Here is a 25988-nt window from a genome sequence, read left to right on the forward strand (position 1 = left end):
GATAACCATATAGGTTGTCCGGTAGTGTTGGCAGAAACATTGATTTTTTGCATATGGTTTAAACAATCAATTTTCGAAACGTAATAACATTTTTTGCAGACCTTCCAGCTACGTACCTTCTTCAGCAAAGTCTTTCGGCATCTTCCAGACTATATGCTAACGTATTGAGTCACGTGATTGATGATAAGTTGAAGCCGCTAAGAACAAAAATGTAAAAAAGTTCGTTTTCCCATACTAATTTCCATGTAAATTTAAAACGCGATGCGGCATGCGAGGTTGCAACCAATCGAGCCCATATTTTGCACAGTTGATTGGGGTCCCAAAACGATTCAGAAAAACCTTGATCTCACTTGATCGGAAGAAGTTTGCGTTTTTCCGTACAACTGCGCCCCACTCTAATGTATATACTGCCAGTGGAAGCATAATTGTCTCATGTTTGCTGGGATTGTCTTCAAAGAATATTTAAGGACCATTTAATATATTTACAGTGGAATGTTTGACCTTGCCTAATTAGATTTGAACAGTTTATCTCAAATAGGGAAAGCTGAGCACTACATTTTGAAACAATCAAATAAGGCAGATATAAATTATTAATTTATTTTATGTCACCCCTCCCCCCCTTAAATTTTCCAAAAATATTGAGAGTGCGCGCTGTTTCACAAATTTTCTTAGCAGTAAGAGATTTCACTTCAGCACTCCTTTGAGAAACATGCCGGAACCAGTAAAAAAATTAAAAAAAAGTAGAGGGTTGTATCAAAGATACGACCGCAAATTTAACGTAGAATTACGTATAGTGCGATAGAGGATACGAAATTTGATCATCAACATTTTAAGTATGTTCATTGTTCATGCCGGATGGCTAATAGCCGAAATGTAGGCAATTTATTGTTAAAGTGCAATTTCAACAGTGGCTGGCAAAATTTAATTTTTCAATAGTTAAATGCATTAAATCAATTATTTAGAATAGTTGTATAGAATCTTAGAGATTCATACCAAAATCTCCGGAATCCGTTGAAAAACGGATGAGTTATTGGCTCGTACTTCCTGACCTCTTTTCGTGACGGTCCCAAATTTGAAACTTTGGAATGACCCCCCTATCTTACCGAAAGACGTAGTTCTACGTCAAAAATCGTGAAGTCAATGAACTTACAATTCCCCTTGATTAAAATTGGAAAAGCATGGCCACCCGAACATTTGATTACAATCTTAATCTGGTAACTAAAATATCTTTTGGGCTGGTGTGGAAATCTAATATAATGCTGTGAAAAGGAATCACTTAAGTAAGCACGTCTTACCTGTCAGATTGATTGGAGCTCAATGAGGAAGAGATATTCTGGGTTGCTACGATGCGTGAAGACTTGCAATGAATGCAAGTGCGTATAATTGTCATATGACAGCTACAACGTTTACAAAAGCATTTAAATTTTCATTCCATTCCTCGATCTCTCCCTATCAAGATGGTCCCTTCAATATCGCGATATGGAGAGGCGACTGTATAATGCTATTCAATTCAGATTCAATTGATGAGAAATTACTATTAATCAACGAATTCTCTCTTGACCTTTATAGTGTGATACACTTGGCCAGCTCAGCACGATACTTAGTATCTACTTCAAGAGATTCTTCCAATTCGCTCAACACGGTACAATTGATCAGCCCTGCGTGGTCCACTCTGCGCGGTCCACTTGACCCACTCTGGGCAGTCCACTTGACCCGCTCTGTGCGGTCCACTTGACCTGCTCTGCGCCGTCCACTTGACCCGCTCTGCGCGGTCCACTTCACCCGTTCTGCGAGGTCCACTTGACCCTCTCTGTATGGTCTATGTGGACCGCTCTGCGCGATTTTGAAGGTCCGCTCAGTTACAGTGCTATACATTTTTCCTCTGCTGTTTCACTTCACAAACACTTTTTTTTTCACTCACCTGAACAGCAAGTAATATGTTGTCTTCTATTGGTTTAGCAATTCGGATACAAATAAACTCCAAATGTGTTCCTTTTTCAAAATTACTTTATTAGGTTCCTCTTGACGTTGCAACGATGAAATTGCAACTCCTGGCAGGATCGGCATTGTGGAAATCTGTATATCTGTATCTGTAAATATAATGATGTGAAACACTCACACACACTCCGGAAGCACTGATGATGATAAGGACGCATTCTACGCGCAGCTGGAACGTGAGTACGACAGCTGCCCAAGCCACGACGTCAAAATCATCATAGGAGATTTGAACGCTCAGGTTGGCCAAGAGGAGGAGTTTAGACCGACTATTGGAAAGTTCAGCGCTCACCGGCTGACGAACGAAAACGGCCTACGAGTACGACTAATTGATTTCGCCGCCTCCAAGAATATGGCCATTCGCAGCACCTACTTCCAACACAGCCTCCCGTATCGGTACACCTGGAGATCACCACTGCAGACAGAATCACAAATCGACCACGTTCTGATTGATGGACGGCACTTCTCCGACATTATCGACGTCAGGACATTTCGTGGCGCTAACATCGACTCTGACCACTATCTGGTGATGGTTAAACTGCGCCCAAAACTATCCGTCATCAACAATATTCGGTACCGACGACCGCCGCGGTACGACCTAGAGCGACTGAAGCAACCTGATGTCGCCACTGCATACGCGCAACATCTCGAGGCAGCGTTGCCGGAAGAGGGTGAGCTCGATTTGGCCCCTCTTGAGGACTGCTGGAATACAGTCAAAGCAGCCATTAACGACGCAGCGGAGAACAACGTCGGGTATATGGGTCGAAGTCGACGGAACGATTGGTTCGACGAAGAGTGCAGACAGATTCTGGAGGAGGAGGACGCAGCGCGGGCGGTCGCGCTGCAGCATGGTACCCGGCAGAACGTGGAATGTTATAGACGGAAGCGGAGACAGCAGACCCGCCTTTTTCAGGAGAAGAAACGCCGCCTGGAAGAATTGCCCTGTACATCAACCGCCAATTTGAATGGAACGCATCCGCGATCGCATCATATACAAACGTCCCTCTGCGTCATCACCAAGTGGCTGAACCGAGAAACAGACACAGCGACTGAAAGCATCCGTTTTCCGACTGCCTTTTCATAGCATTCGCAGTGTTTTTTCCGTTCGAGTGGACCAACGAGAAAAAGGTGCCGCGAGTGTCGTTCGTACCGAACGATTGTTTAATTGAAAACAGTGTGCACAGCACCGCGTTTATCGGACTCGGCGAATCATTTTCTTTTCGGTCCGATTGTCGCCATCAGAAAGCGGAAAACGAAGCACAGAAAGTGTCCCACGAGGACGGGTCTCGAAGCGAGCACATTCCGGCCGCCAACCCCACTCACTCACCGAGTAAAAAGCGAAAAGATCGGGTAAGAACCATACGATAAGTGATCATTGAGAAAAGTCATAATTCTCGTTGCATTAACAGAAAAATCGGACCGTGTTACTTATCACTCCGGTCCTGGCAAGCAAAATCGGTGAGCAAGATCCCTGTCGCAGAAGAATCAGCTCGACGGACAAGTTCGGATAAAGACCAGCCGGAGGAAAGTTTGCGTTTCGGTAAGAGTCATAATAAAGACCACAAAGGAATTCACAGTAATCGTAGATTTTCTTCTTCGATGCAGCTAAGTGAGCCGAAGTCCACCGGGACTGATCAATCCGGCAACTGGTCGGAAAAGTTTTATCATCTAGAACGAAACACTGAGTTAGGAGAAGCCTTCACGAGAAGTGAGTATTCGCTGCATTCGAGACAATGCAAGATTTAAGGAATTTCCTCGATTCACAGGGCTTCTTTGGTGTAGCTGAAGTTTTAGCGGAGCAGCTGATTTTCGTCGTCGTTCTTTTGCGCAACTGGATTTCCTTAGCATAGCCGAAGTTACCAATTTCCGGCGACCGTCCATTGGATGTCGGAGTGCTAACCTCGGAGTCAGTTCTTCGGTATTTAGGCCGATTGCCAAGTCAGCGAATATTCTTTGGAGGCAAACACGACTTCCGGGCGAGCAATCCAGCAGGGTGCAGAGGTGCTAAAAGGGCGTCGAGAGAAGCGATAAGACGATTGCTGAGGGTCGCACGGAATTGCGTGAGCCACGGAGGCTGCCGATAGTGAGCGGAGACGAGCGCGGCTTGTAAGTGCGTGCCATACATCGACAGCCGAGTCGCGGAGCCGGATTGCGTGTGGCGAGAGGCTCAATCCAGTATGAATATGAAGCCGAGCATCAGGAATTGTGGCATTAAGACGGTGGCGCGGACGCGTGTTTCTGTAGCGTGAGTAAAAAACCATGGTTTAGCTAGGGCTGAGAATAGGAGTTAGGGCAATGATTTATTCCTAAGAAAGGGCATGCTAGCTCAATAAATATCTGCATCATGTATATGTTTCGTTGTTGAGCTTATTTTGTGGCATTCGATGTTAGTTAGCCGAGCCGACCAATGCTTTTGATCCCCGCAGAGGTCGTTTCACAACACTGTGTCGTTCTCAAGATACACGCAAGTTCTATCAGAAGCTCAACGCATCCCGCAAAGGCTTCGTGCCGCGAGCCGAAATGTGCCGGGATAAGGATGGGAGCATCTTAACGGACGAACGTGTGGTGATCGAAAGGTGGAAGCAGCACTACGAGGAACATCTGAATGGCGCTGAGAGTACAGGCAGTGAAAGTCAAGACAGCGGAGGAGATGACTACGTCAGTTCAGCGGACGATGGAAGCCAACCAGCCCCCACCTTGAGGGAAGTTAAGGATGCCATTCAACAGCTAAAGACCAATAAAGCAGCTGGTAAGGATGGTATCGGAGCTGAGCTCATCAAGATGGCCCCGGAAAAGCTGGCCACTTGCCTACACAAACTGATAGTCAGAATCTGGGAAATCGAACAGCTACCGGAGGAGTGGAAGGAAGGGGTTATATGCCATCTACAAGAAAGGCGACAAACTGGAGTGTGAGAACTTTCGAGCGATCACCATCCTTAATGCCGCCTACAAAGTGATATCCCAGATCATCTTCTGTCGTCTGTCACCATTAGTGAACGAGTTCGTGGGAAGTTATCAAGCCGGCTTCGTTGACGGCCGCTCGACAACGGACCAGATCTTTACTGTACGGCAAATCCTTCAAAAATGCCGTGAATACCAGGTCCCAACGCATCATCTGTTCGTTGATTTGAAGACGACAGTATAGACCGCGTAGAGCTATGGAAAATTATGGACGAGAACAGCTTCCCTGGGAAGCTTACCAGACTGATCAAAACAACGGTGGATGGTGTGCAAAACTGTGTGAAGATTTCGGGCGAACACTCCAGTTCGTTCGAATCGCGCCGGAGACTAAGACAAGGTGATGGACTTTCGTGCCTGTTGTTCAACATTTTGCTAGAAGGTGTCATGCGGAGAGCCGGGTGTAACAGCCGGGGTACGATTTTCAACAGATCCAGTCAATTTATTTGCTTCGCGGATGACATGGACATTGTCGGCCGAACATTTGCAAAGGTGGCAGAACTGTACACCCGCCTGAAACGTGAAGCAACAAAAGTTGGACTGGTGGTGAATGCGTCAAAGACAAAGTACATGCTTGTGGGCGGAACCGAGCGCGACAGGGCCCGCCTGGGAAGCAGTGTTACGATAGACGGGGATACCTTCGAGGTGGTCGAGGAATTCGTCTACCTCGGATCCTTGCTAACGGCTGACAACAATGTTAGTCGTGAAATACGAAGGCGCATCATCTGTGGAAGTCGGGCCTACTACGGGCTCCAGAAGAAACTGCGGTCGAAAAAGATTCGCCACCGCACCAAATGTGTCATGTACAAGACGCTTATAAGACCGGTTGTCCTCTACGGACATGAAACATGGACAATGCTCGAGGAGGACTTGCAAGCACTCGGAGTATTCGAGAGACGGGTGCTTAGGACCTGGGAGGGAGAAACAGATACGAAAAATGTGTGTGTCAAGCCGAGCCGAAATCTAGCTGTCAGTGTGAGCCGAAAACGAAACTCTTGGCAAGCAAATTTTTGAAGGCAATATAACAACAATAACACGCAAAAATGAATTTAGTCTTTTCAGTTGATTGTTCTTTCTTGTTGAAAATTTACTTGATGCATGACGACAGTATATAATTAGTTTGGTGTGTAGTATCGAGAGCTCCCTCCCAGCTTAGGACCATCTTTGGCGGTGTGTGGCGGCGAAGAATGAACCATGAGCTCGCCCAACTCTACAGCGAACCCAGTATCCAGAAGGTAGTTAAAGCCGGACGGGTACGATGGGCAGGACATGTTGCAAGAATGCCGGACAGAATGGTGTTCGCTTCCGATCCGGCAGGTACGAGACGGCGTGGAGCGCAGCGAGCGAGATGGGCAGACCAGGTGCAAAACGACTTGACGAGCGTGGGGCGTATCCGAGGATGGAGAGATGCGGCCTCGAACCGTGTATTGTGGCGTCAAATTGTTGATTCAGTGTTATCTGTTTAGATGTTAACTAAATAAATGAAATGAAAAATGAATGCTGTGAAAAGGAACCACAAGTAAGCACGTCTTACCTCAATGCTCAATGAGGAAGAGATATATTCTGGGCAGAGTGTATGTAATTTAGAGTGGCGACATGTGCCGCTTTTGACAGGTCTCCTGCTTGTTTGGAACACGACTTTGTATGGGAATGACCAAGATGAATACACAGCTAGGTGTTACAGTCTGCCCAATTTATGGACGAGAAGAAGACGGGGGTGAAAAATTCATTTTCGGTGCAAAACATAAACAAACCGGCTGGCTCTCCCATACTGAAATCCAAGATGGCTGAATCGTGAATTTGGCAGATTGGAACACCTAGTGGTGTATTCATCTTGGGAATGACATTTTGTAATTCTGACAGTGTCGCCAATCTTAATTACATACACTCTGATTCTGGGTTGCTACGATGCGTGAATACTTGCAAATTGCAATGACCAAAACAAACAAACGGCTCGGGAGTTGCAATGAATGCAAGTGCGTATAATTGTCATATGACAGCTACAACGTGGCATGCTCTGTTTATGTTTATCATGGGAGAGGTTCCTTCATCAGTGCTGCCACCTGGAAAAGTTTAGAGAAAAAGTTGAACCACGGAAATTTGACATGGCATGATATAGAAAATGAGAATTAAAATGCCTCTAGAACGTTATAGAATTTTTTTAGTCAAACAATTTTTAGTTTGTGGGGTTAGAAATTCAACAATCTTAAGCATTAACTGCTTATTCGAAAAAAAAATCGAGATATCATCTTTATTTTGTGTGCTTTTTGAATTCTAACCCCGTAAACCAGGATTTTTTTTGGGAAACGTCCTTAATTTTTGTTTTATAACAAAAATATACTTCATTTCCTATACCACACCGTGTGAAATTTCAATGATTCTACTTTTTCTCTCGATGACAGCTGGTGGTCTTCTCCTCCCCTATGTAGTACCACACAGCTGGGTGATGCTGTTTTATTTCACACGGCAAGACATTATAGGACAAAAGATATTTTAGTTACTAGATAAAGACTGTCGCTTCGGTTCCCTTTGTTCTGCTGTCCGGAACATGTTGGGTACCAAGCTGTCAAATTGTATGGATTTTCCTTCTTTGACATTTAGCTCCCCTCTCCTCGCCAGCAAAAGATGTTCCGGACAGCGACGACAGCGACAATTTTTATCTGGTAACTAAAATGTCTTTTTATAGGACGTCAATTTTAAAATGCTTATTAAAACGTTAACACACGTTTTAGCCGAAAATAGTTTGATTTTTCGAATAGAGCTAATAATCTATACACACTTAATTTATTTTACCGGGATATCAGCAAAATGTTGAACTTTTACCGAGATTCGCACAGCCGTGCCCCAGCAAACATGTTTTTTGCCGAGATTTCTGTCAAAAAAGCTGATAATCAGCAAATATTTTGCCGAAAATCAGCTAACAAACGTCATTTTTGCTGAAATATCAGTTTTAAATTTTGCTGGCGCACGGCTGTGCGGATTTTTGCCGAGCTGCAGAAATAAAAACTGAGTGTGTATAGAGGAAGACTGTCGCTGTCGTCACTGGCGAAACATCTTTTGCTGGCGATGATAGGGCACTAAATGTCAACGAAGGAAAAATCAGTGCTTTTTGACAGATAGGTACCCAACATGTTTGAGGGCGATAACAAAGGAAACCGCAGCGACAATCGTCCTCTATAGTTTATTATGCATCTCGAGATAAAATAGAATACTGCGGCTTCCTGCTGGTTGCTTCTCAGGTAATGGCAACGGTCACTAAACACAACAGCGTCAATGAAAATCTCACCCACTGTATGCACTTGCCATGATAAACACTCTCCATGTACTCAGTGACTCCGGTTGCCTCTCACTAATACAATCGAACACTGCTGTCATTTCGCGAAAACCACGTGGTTTTGTTTTGAGCGGGAAAATTCTGCCTATCTTTTAACACGGTGGCTATCTTGACGTTTACCTTCGCAGTCGAGCCTGCGAGTGTAAGACCGCCGCAGCATTCTAGAAAAAGATAAGCGCGACAATACTATTGGCCCTGACGAAAGCGAGAAAACAAAATGGGGGCCGGCTGATGCTTTTTTATTTCACCCAGCAAGGGATATAGGACGTCAATTTTAAAATGCTTATTAAAGCGTTAAAACAGATTTTAGCCTAAAATTGTTCACTTTTTTGGGTTAGAAATTTAATTTACTTTCATATACTGCCGTGAATCGCATATTTGTCCCATATGAATAGGAAATCCAGCAAAGATGGGACAGATATGCGATTCACGGCAGTATAGGTAACACGAAAGTTGAATTACTTTGATTAAAAAAACATGTGTAGATGAAGAGCCTAACATGTAGTTTTTCAAAATTCTAACCCTACGCATTTGAAAGTTTTCAACATATCACTGTTAATAACATTTTAAAAGCATTTTAAAATATACTTCCTATACTTCACCATGTTGAAAAACAGTGATATTTTCACGCACACGTCCGTCGCCGCTAGATGGCAACAGCGCGGCTGCGTCAAAGCGAATACCTCTACAGTGAATGTTCGCTAATTGGGTTTTTCTAGTTGGGGCGCTTTTTAGTTGGGGGTTCGCTAGACGCAGCTAGACGTCAAAATGTGATGTCAAAAACGCGTTGACGTTTTGTTTCCGTGTTTGGCGGGATCGATATTTTCTGGCGCGTATTGTCGGCGTAGCACCAAGTTAGAATTCGGAAGTCAGGACTTCTGAACCGAACTTTCTTCCGAAGTTTTATTTGTCAAACTAATTGATGCGTTGTTTAGCGCATCTTTAGGCGAATCCAGCGCACTACTTCCGAAATTGGGAAAGTTGCCTGTATCTGGAGAAAAATCCAACTTCGGTATAAAAAGCGGTATAAATTTATTCCTGATAGACAATAAAATTTTCCTTTGTTCAATGCAAAAAGTAAACAACATTGACGCTTGTCAAAACACTCCAATTAGCGAACGGCATTCACTAGTTGGGGGAGGTCGTGCCCCAATTAGTGAACGATCACTTTTTTTTAATTTTTCGGTTTGGAAATTTGAATTACTTTTAGATTGGCAATACGAAAGTTGAATAATTCAAGACAAAATTTTCAAAACGACTTATCTGCTTTTGTAAACAAAGATTCAAAAGACGATTTGACGAATCTGATAGCTCTCCCACGCAAACCATCATCATCAACAGGTAGCGGCACCCTTCCCCTACCTATTGATGGTATTGGTTTGCGTGGGTGAGCTATCAGATTCGTCAAATCGTCGTTTGAATCTTTGTTTACAAAAGCAGATAAGTCGTTTTGAAAATTTTGTCTTGAATTATTCAATTAAAAAAAAATGTGTTATTGCGCAGTTTCCGCCTTATTAGACTCCTGCGCGAAAATTATTTGCGTGAATATTTTTCCCGTGTCACACACACTAATGAATTGACACTGTTTATTGTTTATTTGAGTAAACAAAAACATGTGTGTTCGATAAATAACAACAACAAAAAACAATTACGAAGATAGTTTGAATGTATTGGTGTGCACGCTAAAAATTCGAAGCAAAACGAAGTTGCGCCAGAGTCTAAAAATGGATGCAACGGGCAATAATTGATAAGTAGCTTAACGTGTGACATTTTAAAAGCATTACAAACAATAATTCCCATCTTCACCATGTCGAAATACAGTGATTTCACGCATACGTCTATCTCCGCGAGATGGCAGCAGCACGGCTTCGTCAAGGTGAATAAAGATTGTCGCTGTTGCCCAAAGTCGATTTTGAGTACAAACAACACACTTTTGGGTAGTTTTGGTTTTCTGTGAAGATCGTTGACTTGACAGAAGAGTTTCAGGAAAGGAAACCTCAATAAACAAAATCAGCGTTCTGAAAAACAATAATCTATTTATATTTATTTAGGTAGGTGATTAAATTATGTTTTTTCTCATATTGCTAAAAATATCTTCACTTCTGATACTGACCGGCTAGCAGGCCATCCATTTCACGCCTAGGTACTATCGTGAGTTGCAAAAAAGTGCGTTTGTGTACGGAAGTTATCTTCATAGTGGTACACTAATCGGTAAATATCAATCAGGTGCGCGCATTTTTTTTAATTTCAATGCAATTAAATAATAATATATTTTATAATACATATTCTGTTAGTTTTTTAGTATAATATATTTTTGTAATGCTAGTTATTAGGTGTGATTTATACCTTATACTCGCCAAAAGTTCAACGAGTTCTTTAGGTACCAAGGGTACTTTCTTATTATTCAAGTTCAAGCGTTTAATGCTGAATTTAAACAGTGTATTGTGTGCAAGTGTATTGAGCAACTCAGTTGAATTCAATTGAATTGCCAAAAGTTGAACTTGTTCATCTTTTTGCCTTTCTCGTACAACAAAGTTGTACCAGAAGGCTATAATTTCACTCCAAAAGCCAAATTTTGATAGAAGGCTCGGAGACCCATAGTGTTATATACCAATCGACTCAGCTCGAAAAACTGAGCACATGTCTGACTGTGTGTGTGTGTGTGTGTGTGTAGCCCCGGGAATTTTTTATTGTTAAACACGTTTCATATAGAAGGACTTGACCGATTCGAGTGCAACTAGTTTCATTCGACGGAGAAACTTTCCTAGTTGGACACTATTGTTTTTGTTTGCTAATTACTCATTCGATTTGAATAATATTTCTATTTTTCTTTTAACAAATACGCTGTTTACATGCACAATTTAAGTCATTAATCAATTTAGCCATGGCGCAATCCATTACTCTCATAATTGCTTAAAAATTACTCAATTATTGAGTAATTTATAAGCAGCGTGATAGAGTTGCATCAAATATTTTAACCGCCAAGATGTAGGCAATTAGCACAGCATTTACAGCATTAATTCGAATCCAACATATCGAATCGAGAAAGGCATAATCACCACTTGGGGATAAATTTGGGTTTTTACGTTCAAGTGAGTTGAATGACGGTGTTCACACTATGTTCGCACTACGGCCTGAATAACATGTGATTCAAATTATCGACAAAAGAAACCTCATCAAGATAGCCGAATAACATGTCACATGTGACATGCAATATTAGACGACCAATTCGAGCGACTTGTTCAATTCACTTGCCTTGTCTAAACTTAGCAATGCCGCCTACAGCGGCGCAAAAGGAGCTAACTTTCTGGAATCTAAATCCAATCTAAACTTAACATAAGAAAAATTAAGGAATTTAACTGATTAATTAATTCGCCAAATCAAAACTTACGATTGATTAGCATGATGTCAAAGTTCACAAATTTAAATTTCACTTGAAATAATGTACATATATGACGTATATAGCACCCAGTCTGAATAGCCTATAAAGTTTGAGTTGTGAAGAAAAATATTTGGAAATAGGTATCTTGACTTTTAAACTGCAAAATATTATTCGGGTATATTTTGCAAGTACTAAGGATAAACCTTCACGTTGTTTTACCTCGCATTTTCTAAGACATTACAATTAATAATTCTACATTTAGCAAGTTCATAGTTTGTTGATCTAAGACATCACAAAAAATCATTCTACATTTAGCTAGTTCAGAGTTTTGTTGATTTTTGTATGATTTTGCATCTTAGTTATATAACTATGTAGGTATCAATCATCTGAAAATGTGGAGTTCATCGCGGTTGCTGTTATTTTAGATTTGAAGTGGTTTTACAAAATCACTCAGGAATGTTATTAATCACATGAACATAATCACTAACGAATAATTATTATTGCTATTCCCTTTATATATTTTCAAATATTTCAGGTTCACTAAGGCATTGTTCTATTCATTTATTTTTATTATTCAATTGAACGATTTAAAGATTAAATAATATCGTCAACATTGAAACCTTTGAACTTTGTCATTTTGGCACTGCGCACAGCACGCACCTATCGATGTTATGAAATGATTATTTTCGTTTCAGGCATCCCACCGCTCCACTCATTAGGAGCGATCATTTGGCTGCCGGTAGTTCAGCAGGTTAGTTGGTTGCACACATTGCGAAAGAAGAGAAAACTGACACCACAGTGCTGTTCATCGATTCCCCAGGAAGGTGCCTCGAGTGCATAAATAGTTATGAGGAAACTATTCCACAAAAAAGGAAGTTTGATTCTCAAAGAGAAACCATTCGCCTGTGTGTTACAATCGCGGTACCGTGCCGAACGTTGCGATAGGTGTTTTAAACAGTAAGTATCTATCATGCTTCAACTGAATAAGTGGTTCACTCGAAGGTGTGGGTATATGCGAGTTATCACCTGAGAAACAAAAATTTCACCCAGCCCAGAAATAGTAATGATGCAAATCTTAAAAGCAGCTTTTAAAATGCAACTATAACCCTATAACCTATTCAGATTACGCCATTTATGATAATAAATATCATGATGAAGAATAACTTTATGTTAATCCTGATACATTCAATTTTCTTTCTCCCCTTTAACACGAAATTCATTATGATAAATGACGTAATCTAAACAACGTATTTGAACGTATCTAAATCAATCAAGCAAAACAGAATGAACAACATATTTTATCAGAACTATACTTCTTCTTGCTGCATCGATACCAATATACATCAGTGCTGAACTATTAAAAAAATCACTGTATTAGCAAATAAAAGGATGCGTTTACATTCTCGCCATCAATTCATCTAACCTATTTTCAGGGGCAAAGTTCTGAAATGTTCCAACTGCCTGTACGTGCGATACTGTAACCGATTTTGCCAGAAAGAGGCATGGCCAGACCACCAAGATGAATGTGGCAAGCTGAAGGCCATAGGAGCCAGCACTGTACCAGATGCAGCCCTAATGATGTCTCGCATAATCCGGAAGCTGCAGAAGGGGGGCGATTTTCAGAAGGGTTACTACACCACTAAGTTCTATCGACGTTTTAAAGATCTAATGACGCGTGAGTATTACCTTTATAATACTGTCTCTTCGAAAACAAAACACAATTATATTCATTTGTATATTTTCATTTCCCTTGTCTCGTCTACATTTGGAGGAGCGTTTAGCACATTCGTCATATTCCCTCCAAACGTGATCTGCATCGTTTCTCGTAGAAAATGAACGTTAGAGTGAAGCATTGTCTCTGTCCGTCGTGATCATCGTGATTGCTATTTTTGTGGAATCATATGCCCTCTCTATATACGTAAAAGTCGTCGCTCGGCATGAGCATATTGTAGACATGAAAGTGAATCTGAAATACCGCATTCGCAAAGATTGCTCATGACGTAAGGCCTCCGACGAACTGTGTTTGTTATACTCGTTGTTTGTAATTTTTGACGCGTGCAGGTGTAGTCAGTAACGACATGCGAAGAAGGAGGATCCGCTAACAAAACAGACATGTGCTATTTTTATATTAAGTGCCTAACTTGGATTTAACGCTTTCATGTTTACGTCTTTTTTTATTTGGTTTACGTATCTCATCTATTTTTGTCGATCGTGCATTTATTGGACAGTGCATAATATATTTTCCGTCTTCAATTCTAAATTTCCATAATATGCCTTTTTCAGGTCATAACAACTGTCCCGACATGTGCTTTGAAATTTTAAATTTACATGCCAGTAATAGACAATAATATTGCTTTTATTTATTTTGGGTTTCACGTAAACGCATATTCAACAGATGAGGACAATATAAGGAATGATGCACAACGAATGGAACATTTTCAATCATTGTTGGTGGTTTTGCAATCTTTAATAGAAGAGACAGCTATGCCATGCAGTGCCGAGTTATTGCAGATATTTGGGAAGGTATGTAAATTACAAAACTAATTAGAATACCCGGTTTAATCCTCCTATAGCGTTGGTGGCGCATTTCTCAAGCATTATAAAAATATGAAAAACACACAAGAGAGAACGAAATAGCACTATATGGGGATAGATTTTTAGACTATTTCCATTAATTTATATCTATTTGCAGTCATTAAAGTGCATTGCAGCAGTTCTAAAAAAAATCGATTTTAAATTTGTTTTTCCAAGCAGGGACCCCTTGCAAAAAACGATGTTTTTGCAATAACTCTGGAACGCAATGGTCGATCAATCCAATTTTCAAAAGGACACAACAGGACTGCATTTCGCTTCGATTGCAACTTGATAATGCTAAGTACCAAAAAGTGTGTATCACATTTTTTGTGCACAGACACATACAAACATCGCCTACATTCGTAGAGTTGAGTCGATTGGTTTATAACACTATGGGTCTCCGAGCCTTCTATCAAAATACGGTTTTGGAGCGATCCCATAGCCTTTACGTATACTTTGTATTCGAGAAAGGCAAATAGATACATCGTTTGCTATTGTTAGATTTTTATTAATCTAACTGTGAGATATAGGAGAAAGTGGGGCAAGATCGAATTACAAATTAATTTATGTGATTTTGAAACATTTTAGATATCTCGAATATTCTTGATATCTAGAAATATCAACAACGAACAGTGCATGCCATTTGAAGTTTCCGACACTCTTCTTCTTTGCTTAGCTTAGCTTAGACTGACTGTACATATCAATGGTTGCTACTCCGTGATTGATCAGAACTGGTGCAAATTGCACTACGAAACTACGATCCAAGTGAATAGTGATTGGGATTTACCATCTATTCTCGCAAACGTTGATCAATAACGGCGCCGGCCAAGTCCTTTTAGTTAGTTAAGAAAGGCAGGGAATGTTAGTGTGTGGTTATCGTTGCTACTACAGACCGAGAATACCTCTGCATCTCCACAATTACCACGGGAAGGAAGTTGTTTTAGTTGAGTGGGGAAATCAGTAACATAGATCGGGATTTACCATGGAAAGTGATGTGGCCTGTGCAACTTCTACACAACAGTATTAACATTTTCTTAATTTGTTCTATTTTTCATTCTTCGCGAGTTCAATTCGCTCAAATTGAGCGATTGTTCATTTGAATTTCGGATTTGGCACCCGCGTCATCATTTCTTTAACGTAAGGAAAGTAAAAAAAAACGAAACGGGATTAAAATTGAAAACAATGTAATATTTACGGCTGTTCATCCGTTGCTGTTTTTTTCGCTGTTTTGAATTATTTGAAGAATTGCATTCCATATCTCGTACCTAGTGGATTTTTTTTGTGATTCAATTTTTTTTTTTTGACATGTCTTCTAGCGTATGGGTATCAAATCAGATGTTGGTAAACAGCACAAATACTACCATAAATTTTACTTTGAGATGTTGGCTTCAAAAACATGGGGGGAAATGCTTATCTAATCTTCCGGTCAATGTCATCATATAGTGCATATACTCCTGTATATATACGATTGTGATGCATCACCAGTGCTACGATGTGCACGTATTACCTGGCAATCTAACTGCATTGATTGTCTGCCTTTTCAGAATTCCCAGTAATATTCCGTTTAAATATCACAAATGATGGTTAATTGTTTGTGCCAAGGGAAAGAAAAGTGCAGTGGGTATCGGCCAAGTTCCCCCTGGCGGTGCTAAAATGATAAGCGGGAACAATACCTAATTCCATTTAAATCTTTTAGTATCATTAGTGATTAGCACGTGTTATTATTTTATGTGGGGGCACGCATGGAACATATTTTTCAACGCGGGTGTCAGGCGGCTGACCCATGCTCGACCAAAATAGTAAAATTTAGCTAGAATATTTTAATTTTGTTTGATTATTTTTATTTTATTTTTATTTTTGCCATCAAATGATTAGGAGCTTATTTTCAACATCACATAACGCAAGAGAGGGTAAAACTCTGCGTTGCATAGAAAAGTTTAGGATTCGGTGCAATGTTGCACTGTCGTGTGGGGCATGGTTGTCTCGTGTCGTTTATGGCGATGTCGTTCCCGCATCTATGACGCCTTTGCTTGAACAAATCATTTTATGTAATGGCGGGACATGTTAATAACTCATTCCAGTTCTTAAAGGTTTTGGTAGATACTTCTGGAGGCTGTCAAGGCGGTGGGAGGGACATTGCATACGAGTGGCAGAGGCGGCTGTGCTCTGGGCGGCAGCAGGGTGAAAGCAGTTTCGGGATAGTTAGGATTCAGTTTTCATACTAAAGAGAATATCTAGAATAATGTTATATTTTGATGAGCCAACCTCTATTTTTTAATCACGAGCTTTATTTAGTAGCATAGGTTATCAGTACTCGTAATGTACTTAATTCATTGGGCACGCTTGGAACACATTTTTAACTCAAGTTCGAACAAAATTGTAAAATTTAATTGATTTATTTTAATTCAGTTTAATTATTTTAATCTTTCTGCGTCAAATGGTTAGGTATTTGTTCCCCCACCCCTTCTGCTCCCTCCTTTTCTATTTTATGTTTCCAAACTTAAACCAACGTGATCACACTAATCCCAAACTGCACGTACCTCTATCATATCAATCTACATACGAATCTACATACAAGAAGCGACAATCACCAGAAAACGAATTTCAATCATTTCCCTTTTACCATAAGTATAAATCATCTAAGCTATAATAAACTCTATCGTAGCGATCCCGAACTGTCTAAACATCTAAACACTGTCTATTATGAACATAAACACAACCGTTTCTATCTCTACAAACATTTCTCTAATAAAAAGGTTCCATAGCAGTCGCTAGAGCCGGAAGCGGTCAACAAGCCGCTCCATACTCTCCTCCTCTATCTTCTATTATCTCACAATTTTACTACCCTGAAACTGAACTGTTTCGGACCCCTTATGGGTCTGAAGCAGAGGACGGGACACTCGAGCCTACCAGTCAGTGGATGGAAAGATGTTAGTGTGTGGTTATCGTTGCTACTACAGACCGAGAATACCTCTGCATCTCCACAATTACCACGGGAAGGAAGTTGTTTTAGTTGAGTGGGGAAATCAGTAACATAGATCGGGATTTACCATGGAAAGTGATGTGGCCTGTGCAACTTCTACACAACAGTATTAACATTTTCTTAATTTGTTCTATTTTTCATTCTTCGCGAGTTCAATTCGCTCAAATTGAGCGATTGTTCATTTGAATTTCGGATTTGGCACCCGCGTCATCATTTCTTTAACGTAAGGAAAGTAAAAAAAAACGAAACGGGATTAAAATTGAAAACAATGTAATATTTACGGCTGTTCATCCGTTGCTGTTTTTTTCGCTGTTTTGAATTATTTGAAGAATTGCATTCCATATCTCGTACCTAGTGGATTTTTTTTGTGATTCAATTTTTTTTTTTTGACATGTCTTCTAGCGTATGGGTATCAAATCAGATGTTGGTAAACAGCACAAATACTACCATAAATTTTACTTTGAGATGTTGGCTTCAAAAACATGGGGGGAAATGCTTATCTAATCTTCCGGTCAATGTCATCATATAGTGCATATACTCCTGTATATATACGATTGTGATGCATCACCAGTGCTACGATGTGCACGTATTACCTGGCAATCTAACTGCATTGATTGTCTGCCTTTTCAGAATTCCCAGTAATATTCCGTTTAAATATCACAAATGATGGTTAATTGTTTGTGCCAAGGGAAAGAAAAGTGCAGTGGGTATCGGCCAAGTTCCCCCTGGCGGTGCTAAAATGATAAGCGGGAACAATACCTAATTCCATTTAAATCTTTTAGTATCATTAGTGATTAGCACGTGTTATTATTTTATGTGGGGCACGCATGGAACATATTTTTCAACGCGGGTGTCAGGCGGCTGACCCATGCTCGACCAAAATAGTAAAATTTAGCTAGAATATTTTAATTTTGTTTGATTATTTTTATTTTATTTTTATTTTGCCATCAAATGATTAGGGAGCTTATTTTCAACATCACATAACGCAAGAGAATGTAAAACTCTTCTTTGCATAGAAAATGTTATGATTCGGGGCAATTTTGCACTGTCGTGTGGGGCAAGATTGTCTCGTGTCGTTTATGGCGATGTCGTTCCTGCATCTATGACGCCTTTGCTTGAACAAATCATTTTATGTAATGGCGGGACATGTTAATAACTCATTCCAGTTCTTAACGGTTTTGGTAGATACTTCTGGAGGCTGTCAAGGCGGTGGGAGGGACATTGCATACGAGTGGCAGAGGCGGCTGTGCTCTGGGCGGCAGCAGGGTGAAAGCAGTTTCGGGATAGTTAGGATTCAGTTTTCATACTAAAGAGAATATCTAGAATAATGTTATATTTTGATGAGCCAACCTCTATTTTTTAATCACGAGCTTTATTTAGTAGCATAGGTTATCAGTACTCGTAATGTACTTAATTCATTGGGCACGCTTGGAACACATTTTTAACTCAAGTTCGAACAAAATTGTAAAATTTAATTGATTTATTTTAATTCAGTTTAATTATTTTAATCTTTCTGCGTCAAATGGTTAGGTATTTGTTCCCCCACCCCTTCTGCTCCCTCCTTTTCTATTTTATGTTTCCAAACTTAAACCAACGTGATCACACTAATCCCAAACTGCACGTACCTCTATCATATCAATCTACATACGAATCTACATACAAGAAGCGACAATCACCAGAAAACGAATTTCAATCATTTCCTTTTACCATAAGTATAAATCATCTAAGCTATAATAAACTCTATCGTAGCGATCCCGAACTGTCTAAACATCTAAACACTGTCTATTATGAACATAAACACAACCGTTTCTATCTCTACAAACATTTCTCTAATAAAAGGTTCCATAGCAGTCGCTAGAGCCGGAAGCGGTCAACAAGCCGCTCCATACTCTCCTCCTCTATCTTCTATTATCTCACAATTTTACTACCCTGAAACTGAACTGTTTCGGACCCCTTATGGGTCTGAAGCAGAGGACGGGACACTCGAGCCTACCAGTCAGTGGATGGAAAGGTCCGTTGTGATAAAGGGTCTATCACAAGCCTCGGATAACCTGGAATAAGTTTTCCACGAGTCGAGTTCACATTGATTTCATGAGTTCTATAAATTAATCGTCACGTTGAAAATTTAAGCCAGCAGTGTAAACGTATTGCCTAATGTCATACAACGTAGATTGGCCACGGCCCGGGGATACGTTGAGTATAACAAGTATAACAAGAGATGTTGGCTTCAAAAACATGGCTTCGTGCCAGGTGGCTGTAATAACGATCTTCAATAAATATTCATGATTATCTTTCAGATGTGCATCAACAGCTTTAACATTCTGGACGACGATATGAACAGTATTGGTACTGGAATGTACCTGGGAACCTCAATCATCGATCACAGCTGCAGTCCAAATGCTGTGGCCACATTCGACGGCAGCACTGTCCACGTGCGATTGCTCGAAGACTATCAGGGCAGTGAGGTGGACTTCTCGAAGGTTTTCATTTCCTACATTGACTTGATGAACCCGGCAGACGAGCGGAAAGCGCGCCTCAGTGCACAGTACTATTTCGATTGCAAATGCGAGCGATGTCGAGACGAACAGGAACTGAAACTGATGAATGCCGGCGCTTGTCCGAACGTCGACTGCGACGAACCAATAGCGATGCTGGATCGAGAGGTGAAAAAATGTCCAAGCTGCGACACCGACATCAAACATTCCGCGAGGGAGAAATTCCGGGAGGTCACCGACTTCACCTCGGCTCAGTTAGCTAAGATGAAAAATGTTGCTTGTGAGTTGATTCACGTTGTAGAACCAAATACCTATACCTAACGATTTGACTTCTTCAAATTCCAGATTTGGACATTTGTCAGTTGTGTTTGAGAAAACAGGAAAACATTCTACACTACTACAACGCATGGTACCTAAAGACACTGGATCACGCTTTCGAAGGAGCTATTAGTATGGAGAAATGGGAAGATGCTATCAACTATGGTCTGCGACTGAAAGACGGATTCAAGAAATACAACGGCCCGTTTCATCCATTGTACGGGCTGCTTTTGTTGAAAGTAGGAAAGATTCAGCTTTTAAGAAAGCTCGTCAAAGAAGCGCTGCAGAGTATCAACGATAGTGAGAAGATTTTGCGAGTGACTCATGGGGAGGAACACGAGTTGTATAAACATCAGCTGATCCCACTGCTTTGCCAAGCGGCAAGTGAATATGAAATGATGGACAAATAATTATTGTAAGCCGTTAATAAGTAAACAAATCATATACTATTCGTTGATGCGTTAAATTTTGTTTATACAGAAAAGTACAGTGCTTTTAAAACCAAACAATAAATAAAAGAATGCGAGTCTCACTTTAATTCATCACTTTCTTTGGTAATTCCGGGATTTGCAATTTTGAATCTATAAACTGAAGAGAATACAGAAAACGTAACCTGTATATGAACCCTTTTAGAACCACATTGCATCTACCAATATGCAAATGTTACGTAACCGGCAGATATATCTCAAAAAAAAGTTGTATATACATTTTATCAATAAACTATCAATACAAACTGAAGCTTATATAAGAAAGCCAGCCATATTTTTGTTTGATAGGCGCGAATCTGGCGACTGAAAAGGGTTTTGGTGGAGGGGCTGGGAATCGAACCCATGATTATTCGCTTGTAAGACGAACGTGTAGCCAACTACGCTACGGGAGTCCCTATTACAATACAGTATAAAATTAATAATTCGATATCAAATTTCAAACATTTGTTATTTTTGTTTGGATATCATCTCAAATCTATTAAAACTAGGTGAGAACTGAATAATTTTTTTCCAAGGCCTTTAGGAAATAACTAATTGATAACGGTCTTGATATCGCATATAATATGAGTTCTATCGAACAAGTTACTGCACAAGATATAAGTATTTTGATATAATTTTATGATCCAAATATCAAAATAATATCGAATTAAGATGTTTTCATTTGATTTGTTTTTGCTACATATAATTATTATCATAACAACTTATTATGCAAATCAAACAAAAAATGCTCGATATCATAAATAAGTTTTTTTTGGTTTTCTGTGATATCAAGAAATTAACTCGACCACAGGGTCACCAAAATTTGATATTAGAAATGAAAGTATCAAAATATCAAAATGATTGATTCTCTGCTCGGGTGACCATAATGGGATAATGGGTTATTCAGGGCAATAGCCTTTCGGGTCCTGGCGTTCCAGGTAATGACATTCGGGGCAATGTCATAGAATCATCAATTTGTGTTTCAAAACGATAACCAAATAAGTGATGAAGAAAGATTGATAGTTTTCGAAGGTGAGTTCTTTCCAATAACCTTACACATCCATGGAAACATAATCTACTGAATATATATTACAAACATGCTTAAATATCATATTCGCTTGAATGCACTCACCTTCTTCAGCATCTGCCTCTTCCGCTGAAACGAGGTTTGCTTCTGCCTGATGAACTGATGCCTCTCGAAGACCCTCTTCTTGTGTTTACTTTCTCGCTTGATTAGTTTCACATCTTTCGACAGCCCGTAGCCTACAATATCTGCAAAGTTAGATCCGGGAAATCCGCTCTCGTCCAGCTGTTTCAACACACTAACCTTCACGCGGCATGTAATCTCGTTATCTTCCGATGGTTCCTTATCATTAGTTTTCTCCGCAAAGGAAGCTTCAGGAAGCACTTCATCTGATGAAGTTGGTAGTTTATTCGAATCAACCATTTCATCGGAGCGTTTTCGTTTTTTGTTCTTTTGTTTCTTAGTAACTGATGTCTCATTTGGTATTATTTCATCAACTTCAACAGCAAGGTCATTTGCTAGTGCCTTCACTTTTTTAGATTTCTTATCTAATGATTTACTCGGAGCTTCATGAAGTTCTGAGCACTGATCTTGCTCTTTAGTTTTTGATCGTTTCATTTTTTTCGTAGGTGCTTCCTCTTGCATTGGCTCTTCAACTTCGTCTGACATCGATTTTTCAAAAATCTCCACATTTTCTTCCTTTGATTTCTTTTTCTTCTTCTTGACAGATTCTTCACAATATGTCGCCACATTTTCGGGGAACGGGTTCGCTACAGATTCAACAGGGACAGTTTCCTTGATCTTTTTGTTCTTTTTAGATTTCTTCTTGGGAGGAGATTCCTCGACTTCATCCATCGTTTCTTGTTCAATTATTGGATTTTGTTTGGATTGACCGATTTTTTCCTGCATTTTCATTTTAAAGTAGTCTTGTAAGGACACGCTTGCCTTTATTGTGGTTAGTCCAATTACGTTGGTTTCGTCTTCCTCTGCTTCATCTTCCTTGACATTTTTATCAACAGGTTCTTCTATAGCCAGAGATTGATTTTTCACCTCCTCCAATGTTTTCTTTCCGAAAATGTTAGCCAAATCCTTTTCGCTAGCCCTGCTCAAATCTTTACCCCGAGTAAACTTTTTGTAGTGAACACGTGCTCGCGAGTTTTTAGACTTCTCCTCTAAGGACTTCATTTTTACCACATCCCCCTCGTCCGCGACAGGAGCTTGCTCGCCGTTTAACGACTTCAACAGCTGGTTAAAATCCTGATCGTGCTGCGTCCAATGGTCATCCTTCTCTCCGGCATAACCGAATCCTTCCGCGTCCTGTTTCATTTTAGGCAAAATGGGTGCACACATACCGTCTTCGCGCTTACCGAGACCCTTACCTTCGGACCAGCCTAATTTCTCCAGCATCCGTACACCAAAACTACTCGAATCTGTAATTAAAGAATGATAAGACTTATTACTTTGCAATCAAAACTAAGGGGTTTAACAAATCATTAGATACGAGTATGTTCGTAAGTTTTTTGGTTTTATTCCCAAACTAGGACTAGTATATTGGAACCATAGTTTTTATCCGAACCAAATTGTGTATAATCCGTCTCTCAAAAGTCAAAGTATTTCTTAATAAAAGCATCTAGCTTGCTTCAGATTAGTCTGTAGAACAAGTTTTAAGTTTTTAAGGGCTCAAACAGGAACTGTTATGACTACCCCTATGGACACTACCTTCTTTTCAGGTGGCTGCAGAGCAGATTCCGTTTCGTTTACCTTTACTCAAAGAACCAAGGAGAAAGAAAGATCTATCTGTGCTGCACTCACGTTACCGTCTTTAGTACTTAGATACCCAAAACTCCGTGATGAACTTACTTTTAAGATAAAAAATCACGTTAATAAAGTATTTAAAAAAAAGATACCCAAAACTAAAAAAAAATATTTGGAATGTGGTCGTGTTATAAACGTGAGGGAACGGAAAAGATCATCTACCTATGTACCCAAAATTAAAAATGGATAAAAATTTTGAATGCGAAATTTTTTTTGATACGAACGTTCCTGTGTTTACCGTGTTTACATACCATTGTAGACGGGTGCCGCACGTGGCTGTTGCTTAATTTGACAAAGTTTCCGCTGACGCATTTTCATGCTGGGCAGAGCCACCGATCCGAGATAGTCACCCATTGTCACCGTCTTTTCACTAGGTAATTAATGAAGATTTTTGTACGATTATTTGATCGAAATGTAATAACTAGCAAGTAAAACAGTAGCAGTATTTATATTGATAAAAACGATTTTGCACTCGCGCCAGCTCGCATCGCGAGATAAACAAAAACACATGCACACGCACGACCGATTTGACGGATTTGACCGATTTGACAGATTGACGTTTTGATTTATTGAAGTAGCAACGTAAAATACGTACCAAACACTAAAAACTAAAACTTTAGGTGCCCGCCAGAGTAAACGCGACGTGCGTTGCGACGCGACGCGACAGTGCAATTTGACAGCCTGTTGATAATGACCCCATAAAACATCCTACCGACTTTTCCCCCGACTTAGTCGGTTTTCGTCGGTCGGATCGGCCTACTTTGCAGCCGACTAATCGGTTGTTTGTTGCACAGACGCTTATGGGAGTTTTACAGGGGCGTTTAGCGATTAATCGATACATTAAATCGGCCAACAAAATCAACTGATTTGAAGCAACTTAGTTGGCAGATTAATCGGCTAACGTATTCTAGCGCAAAAAAGCAATTAAACCGACGAAATCGACCGATGAAAACCCAAAGAATCGAATGATTAATCAACTGATTCAAATGAATAATAAAATATAGCCGACAAAATCGGTTGATTAATCAACTGATTTAATTCAATAATGAAATATAGCCGACGAAATCGGCTTATGAAAACTAAGTTAATTGCTCGATTAGTAACTATATTATAATGAACATTAGACGATTCCCGAATAAATAGGTTGTTTTTGTTCTACTAAAATAAGCTATAAATCGGATGTTTCAAACAGAGAACAAACATAACCCGACGAAATAGGGTGATTTATTTTTATTTAGTTGGACGATTTTAGTTGACATCGCCGATGGTACTGCAGAGACTGCTTCACATCCCGGTAAGACATTAAATATGTGGTCATGCCTTCTTATACAGTTAGGACGAAAAGCCGTAGGCCCCGGCCAATGCGTTGACGTGTACGATATTAATAGGGTTCGGGCATGAAAGTCGTCTTCCTGGCGCCAATGTTTGTCACTCGTATGGAAATAGGCTGATGGAAAATTAATGCAAATAAAAAGAGAGATGATTTATCAATACTTTAAAAATAAATACGCATGACAAGTCACATTAATATTTTTGAAGAAAAACATTAAACTTTACCTTAATAGAATGTAGACCGAAAATTGATCACTTCTAGACCATTCTCAATAGATACATTCCTAGCTTCGAAAATTGTTTCATCCAACCTCCGTAATGTGGCAGATACTTTTTACGTGTTTGTTGAATTAAAAATTGTATTTTGGCCATAGCTTCAGAGTCCATATAGATCCGACTAATTTATCATAGTGGGATAGGATTCCTTGTCGATTGAAACCTGTTGCGAGCAAATCGAGGGCAAATCAGTTTAAGATAAAATAGCCAAAAATAGACTAGACTTTTTAAGCGTGTTTGTACAAGAAGCTGTAATGAAGAATCAATTTTACATGAAAATAATATAAAATATTATCAATTTAGTAGAAAACCGAATTAGCCGCCAGCGAAGTTGGATTGTTCTCTCTTTTTTTTTTTTTTTATTAGCTTTATTAAGGAGACTTGCAGCCCCAGGCTGGCTCGCCTCCGAAGAGGATTGTTCTCACAATCCGTAAGTTAAATCTAATTTCGGAAGTGTTGCGCTGTATAGCACATTACTAAATGAAAACAGCGCACCACTTCCGAAGTTAGGATTAGTGTACGGATTTTGAGAAAAATCCAATTTCGCTAATCGCCCATTTCGGGTTTCTACTGGATTGATAATAATATATTCCGGCCATAACCTCTGAGCCCATTGTCCGTTCCGGTCAATTTTCAATAGGAAACAGAATTTCCCGTCGAAAATTGTTGCGAGATAAGGATAATTGCCCAACATTTTTTGCGATACTTTTTGCGCACACACGCACACACACGAGGGGCTGTCAACTTACGTATTTACGATTCATCTGCCTGAATTGAAAAGGCGTATTGAGGAATTATTTTGAATTTCCGTATTTTTTGGCGTATTGAAGTATTTTTGTATTTTAGTGTATTAAATTCATCATTAATTGTATTTTCCGCGTATTTTTACTATATATGAAATGTATTTTTTGGGTATTATTGAAAGTATTTTTTTCATTTGATGTTTATATCTGTCAAATTATCGAATTGTTTTCAAAATAAAGGCGTGAAGATCATGTTTGGGTCTCCTTGCGAACAAAGTCGTAGGATTGCTAA

At 39.9% G+C, this 25988-nt stretch overlaps 2 protein-coding genes and 1 long non-coding RNA gene across 7 annotated transcripts; 2 read left to right on the plus strand and 1 right to left on the minus strand.

Annotated features, from left to right (window-relative positions):
- The first annotated feature begins 3021 nt into the window (after window positions 1-3021).
- Window positions 3022-4360, plus strand: LOC134216746 (uncharacterized). Its single transcript, XR_009980808.1, has 4 exons — window positions 3022-3345; window positions 3405-3535; window positions 3601-3703; window positions 3762-4360. It is a non-coding gene; the product is annotated as an uncharacterized LOC134216746 (long non-coding RNA).
- Window positions 4361-10227: 5867 nt separating this feature from the next.
- On the plus strand, window positions 10228-20577 carry LOC134212594 (histone-lysine N-methyltransferase SMYD3-like). Of its 3 annotated transcripts, XM_062690593.1 has the most exons (7): window positions 10287-10338; window positions 10411-10513; window positions 12365-12626; window positions 13103-13344; window positions 14065-14192; window positions 19524-20001; window positions 20067-20577. In XM_062690593.1, exons 3-7 carry the CDS (start codon window positions 12517-12519, stop codon window positions 20447-20449), a joined length of 1341 nt encoding a protein of 446 aa, XP_062546577.1. In that variant the 5' UTR covers window positions 10287-10338; window positions 10411-10513; window positions 12365-12516; the 3' UTR covers window positions 20450-20577. The 3 variants fall into 3 exon arrangements, with proteins under 3 accessions (XP_062546578.1, XP_062546577.1, XP_062546579.1); XM_062690594.1 differs by lacking the exon at window positions 10411-10513 and having other exon boundaries at window positions 10228-10338; XM_062690595.1 differs by lacking the exon at window positions 10287-10338 and having other exon boundaries at window positions 10408-10513.
- Window positions 20578-21569: 992 nt separating this feature from the next.
- LOC134212601 (PIN2/TERF1-interacting telomerase inhibitor 1) lies at window positions 21570-23894 on the minus strand. 3 transcript variants are annotated; one of them, XM_062690602.1, is made up of 3 exons: window positions 23597-23893; window positions 21834-22960; window positions 21570-21769 (listed from the first exon to the last, which is right to left on the minus strand). In XM_062690602.1, exons 1-3 carry the CDS (start codon window positions 23697-23699, stop codon window positions 21746-21748), a joined length of 1254 nt encoding a protein of 417 aa, XP_062546586.1. In that variant the 5' UTR covers window positions 23700-23893; the 3' UTR covers window positions 21570-21745. The 3 variants fall into 3 exon arrangements, with proteins under 3 accessions (XP_062546586.1, XP_062546587.1, XP_062546585.1); XM_062690603.1 differs by having other exon boundaries at window positions 21570-21778; XM_062690601.1 differs by having other exon boundaries at window positions 21570-22960; window positions 23597-23894.
- Window positions 23895-25988: the final 2094 nt, after the last annotated feature.

This window comes from Armigeres subalbatus, chromosome 2 (assembly GCF_024139115.2).
Source record: "Armigeres subalbatus isolate Guangzhou_Male chromosome 2, GZ_Asu_2, whole genome shotgun sequence".
Lineage (NCBI taxonomy): Eukaryota > Metazoa > Arthropoda > Insecta > Diptera > Culicidae > Armigeres > Armigeres subalbatus.

Bases quoted from the DNA above. Each gene is read 5' to 3' on its own strand.
- LOC134212594 (XM_062690594.1), top strand. From the start codon at position 12,517: ATGAGGAAACTATTCCACAAAAAAGGAAGTTTGATTCTCAAAGAGAAA. The intron at 13,345-14,064 runs GTGAGTATTACC...CATATTCAACAG, and splicing joins TTTTAAAGATCTAATGACGC to ATGAGGACAATATAAGGAAT. The intron at 14,193-19,523 runs GTATGTAAATTA...ATTATCTTTCAG, and splicing joins TATTGCAGATATTTGGGAAG to ATGTGCATCAACAGCTTTAA.
- LOC134212601 (XM_062690601.1), bottom strand. From the start codon at position 23,699: ATGGGTGACTATCTCGGATCGGTGGCTCTGCCCAGCATGAAAATGCGT. The intron at 22,961-23,596 runs GTATGTAAACAC...CTTTAATTACAG, and splicing joins TGCGGCACCCGTCTACAATG to ATTCGAGTAGTTTTGGTGTA.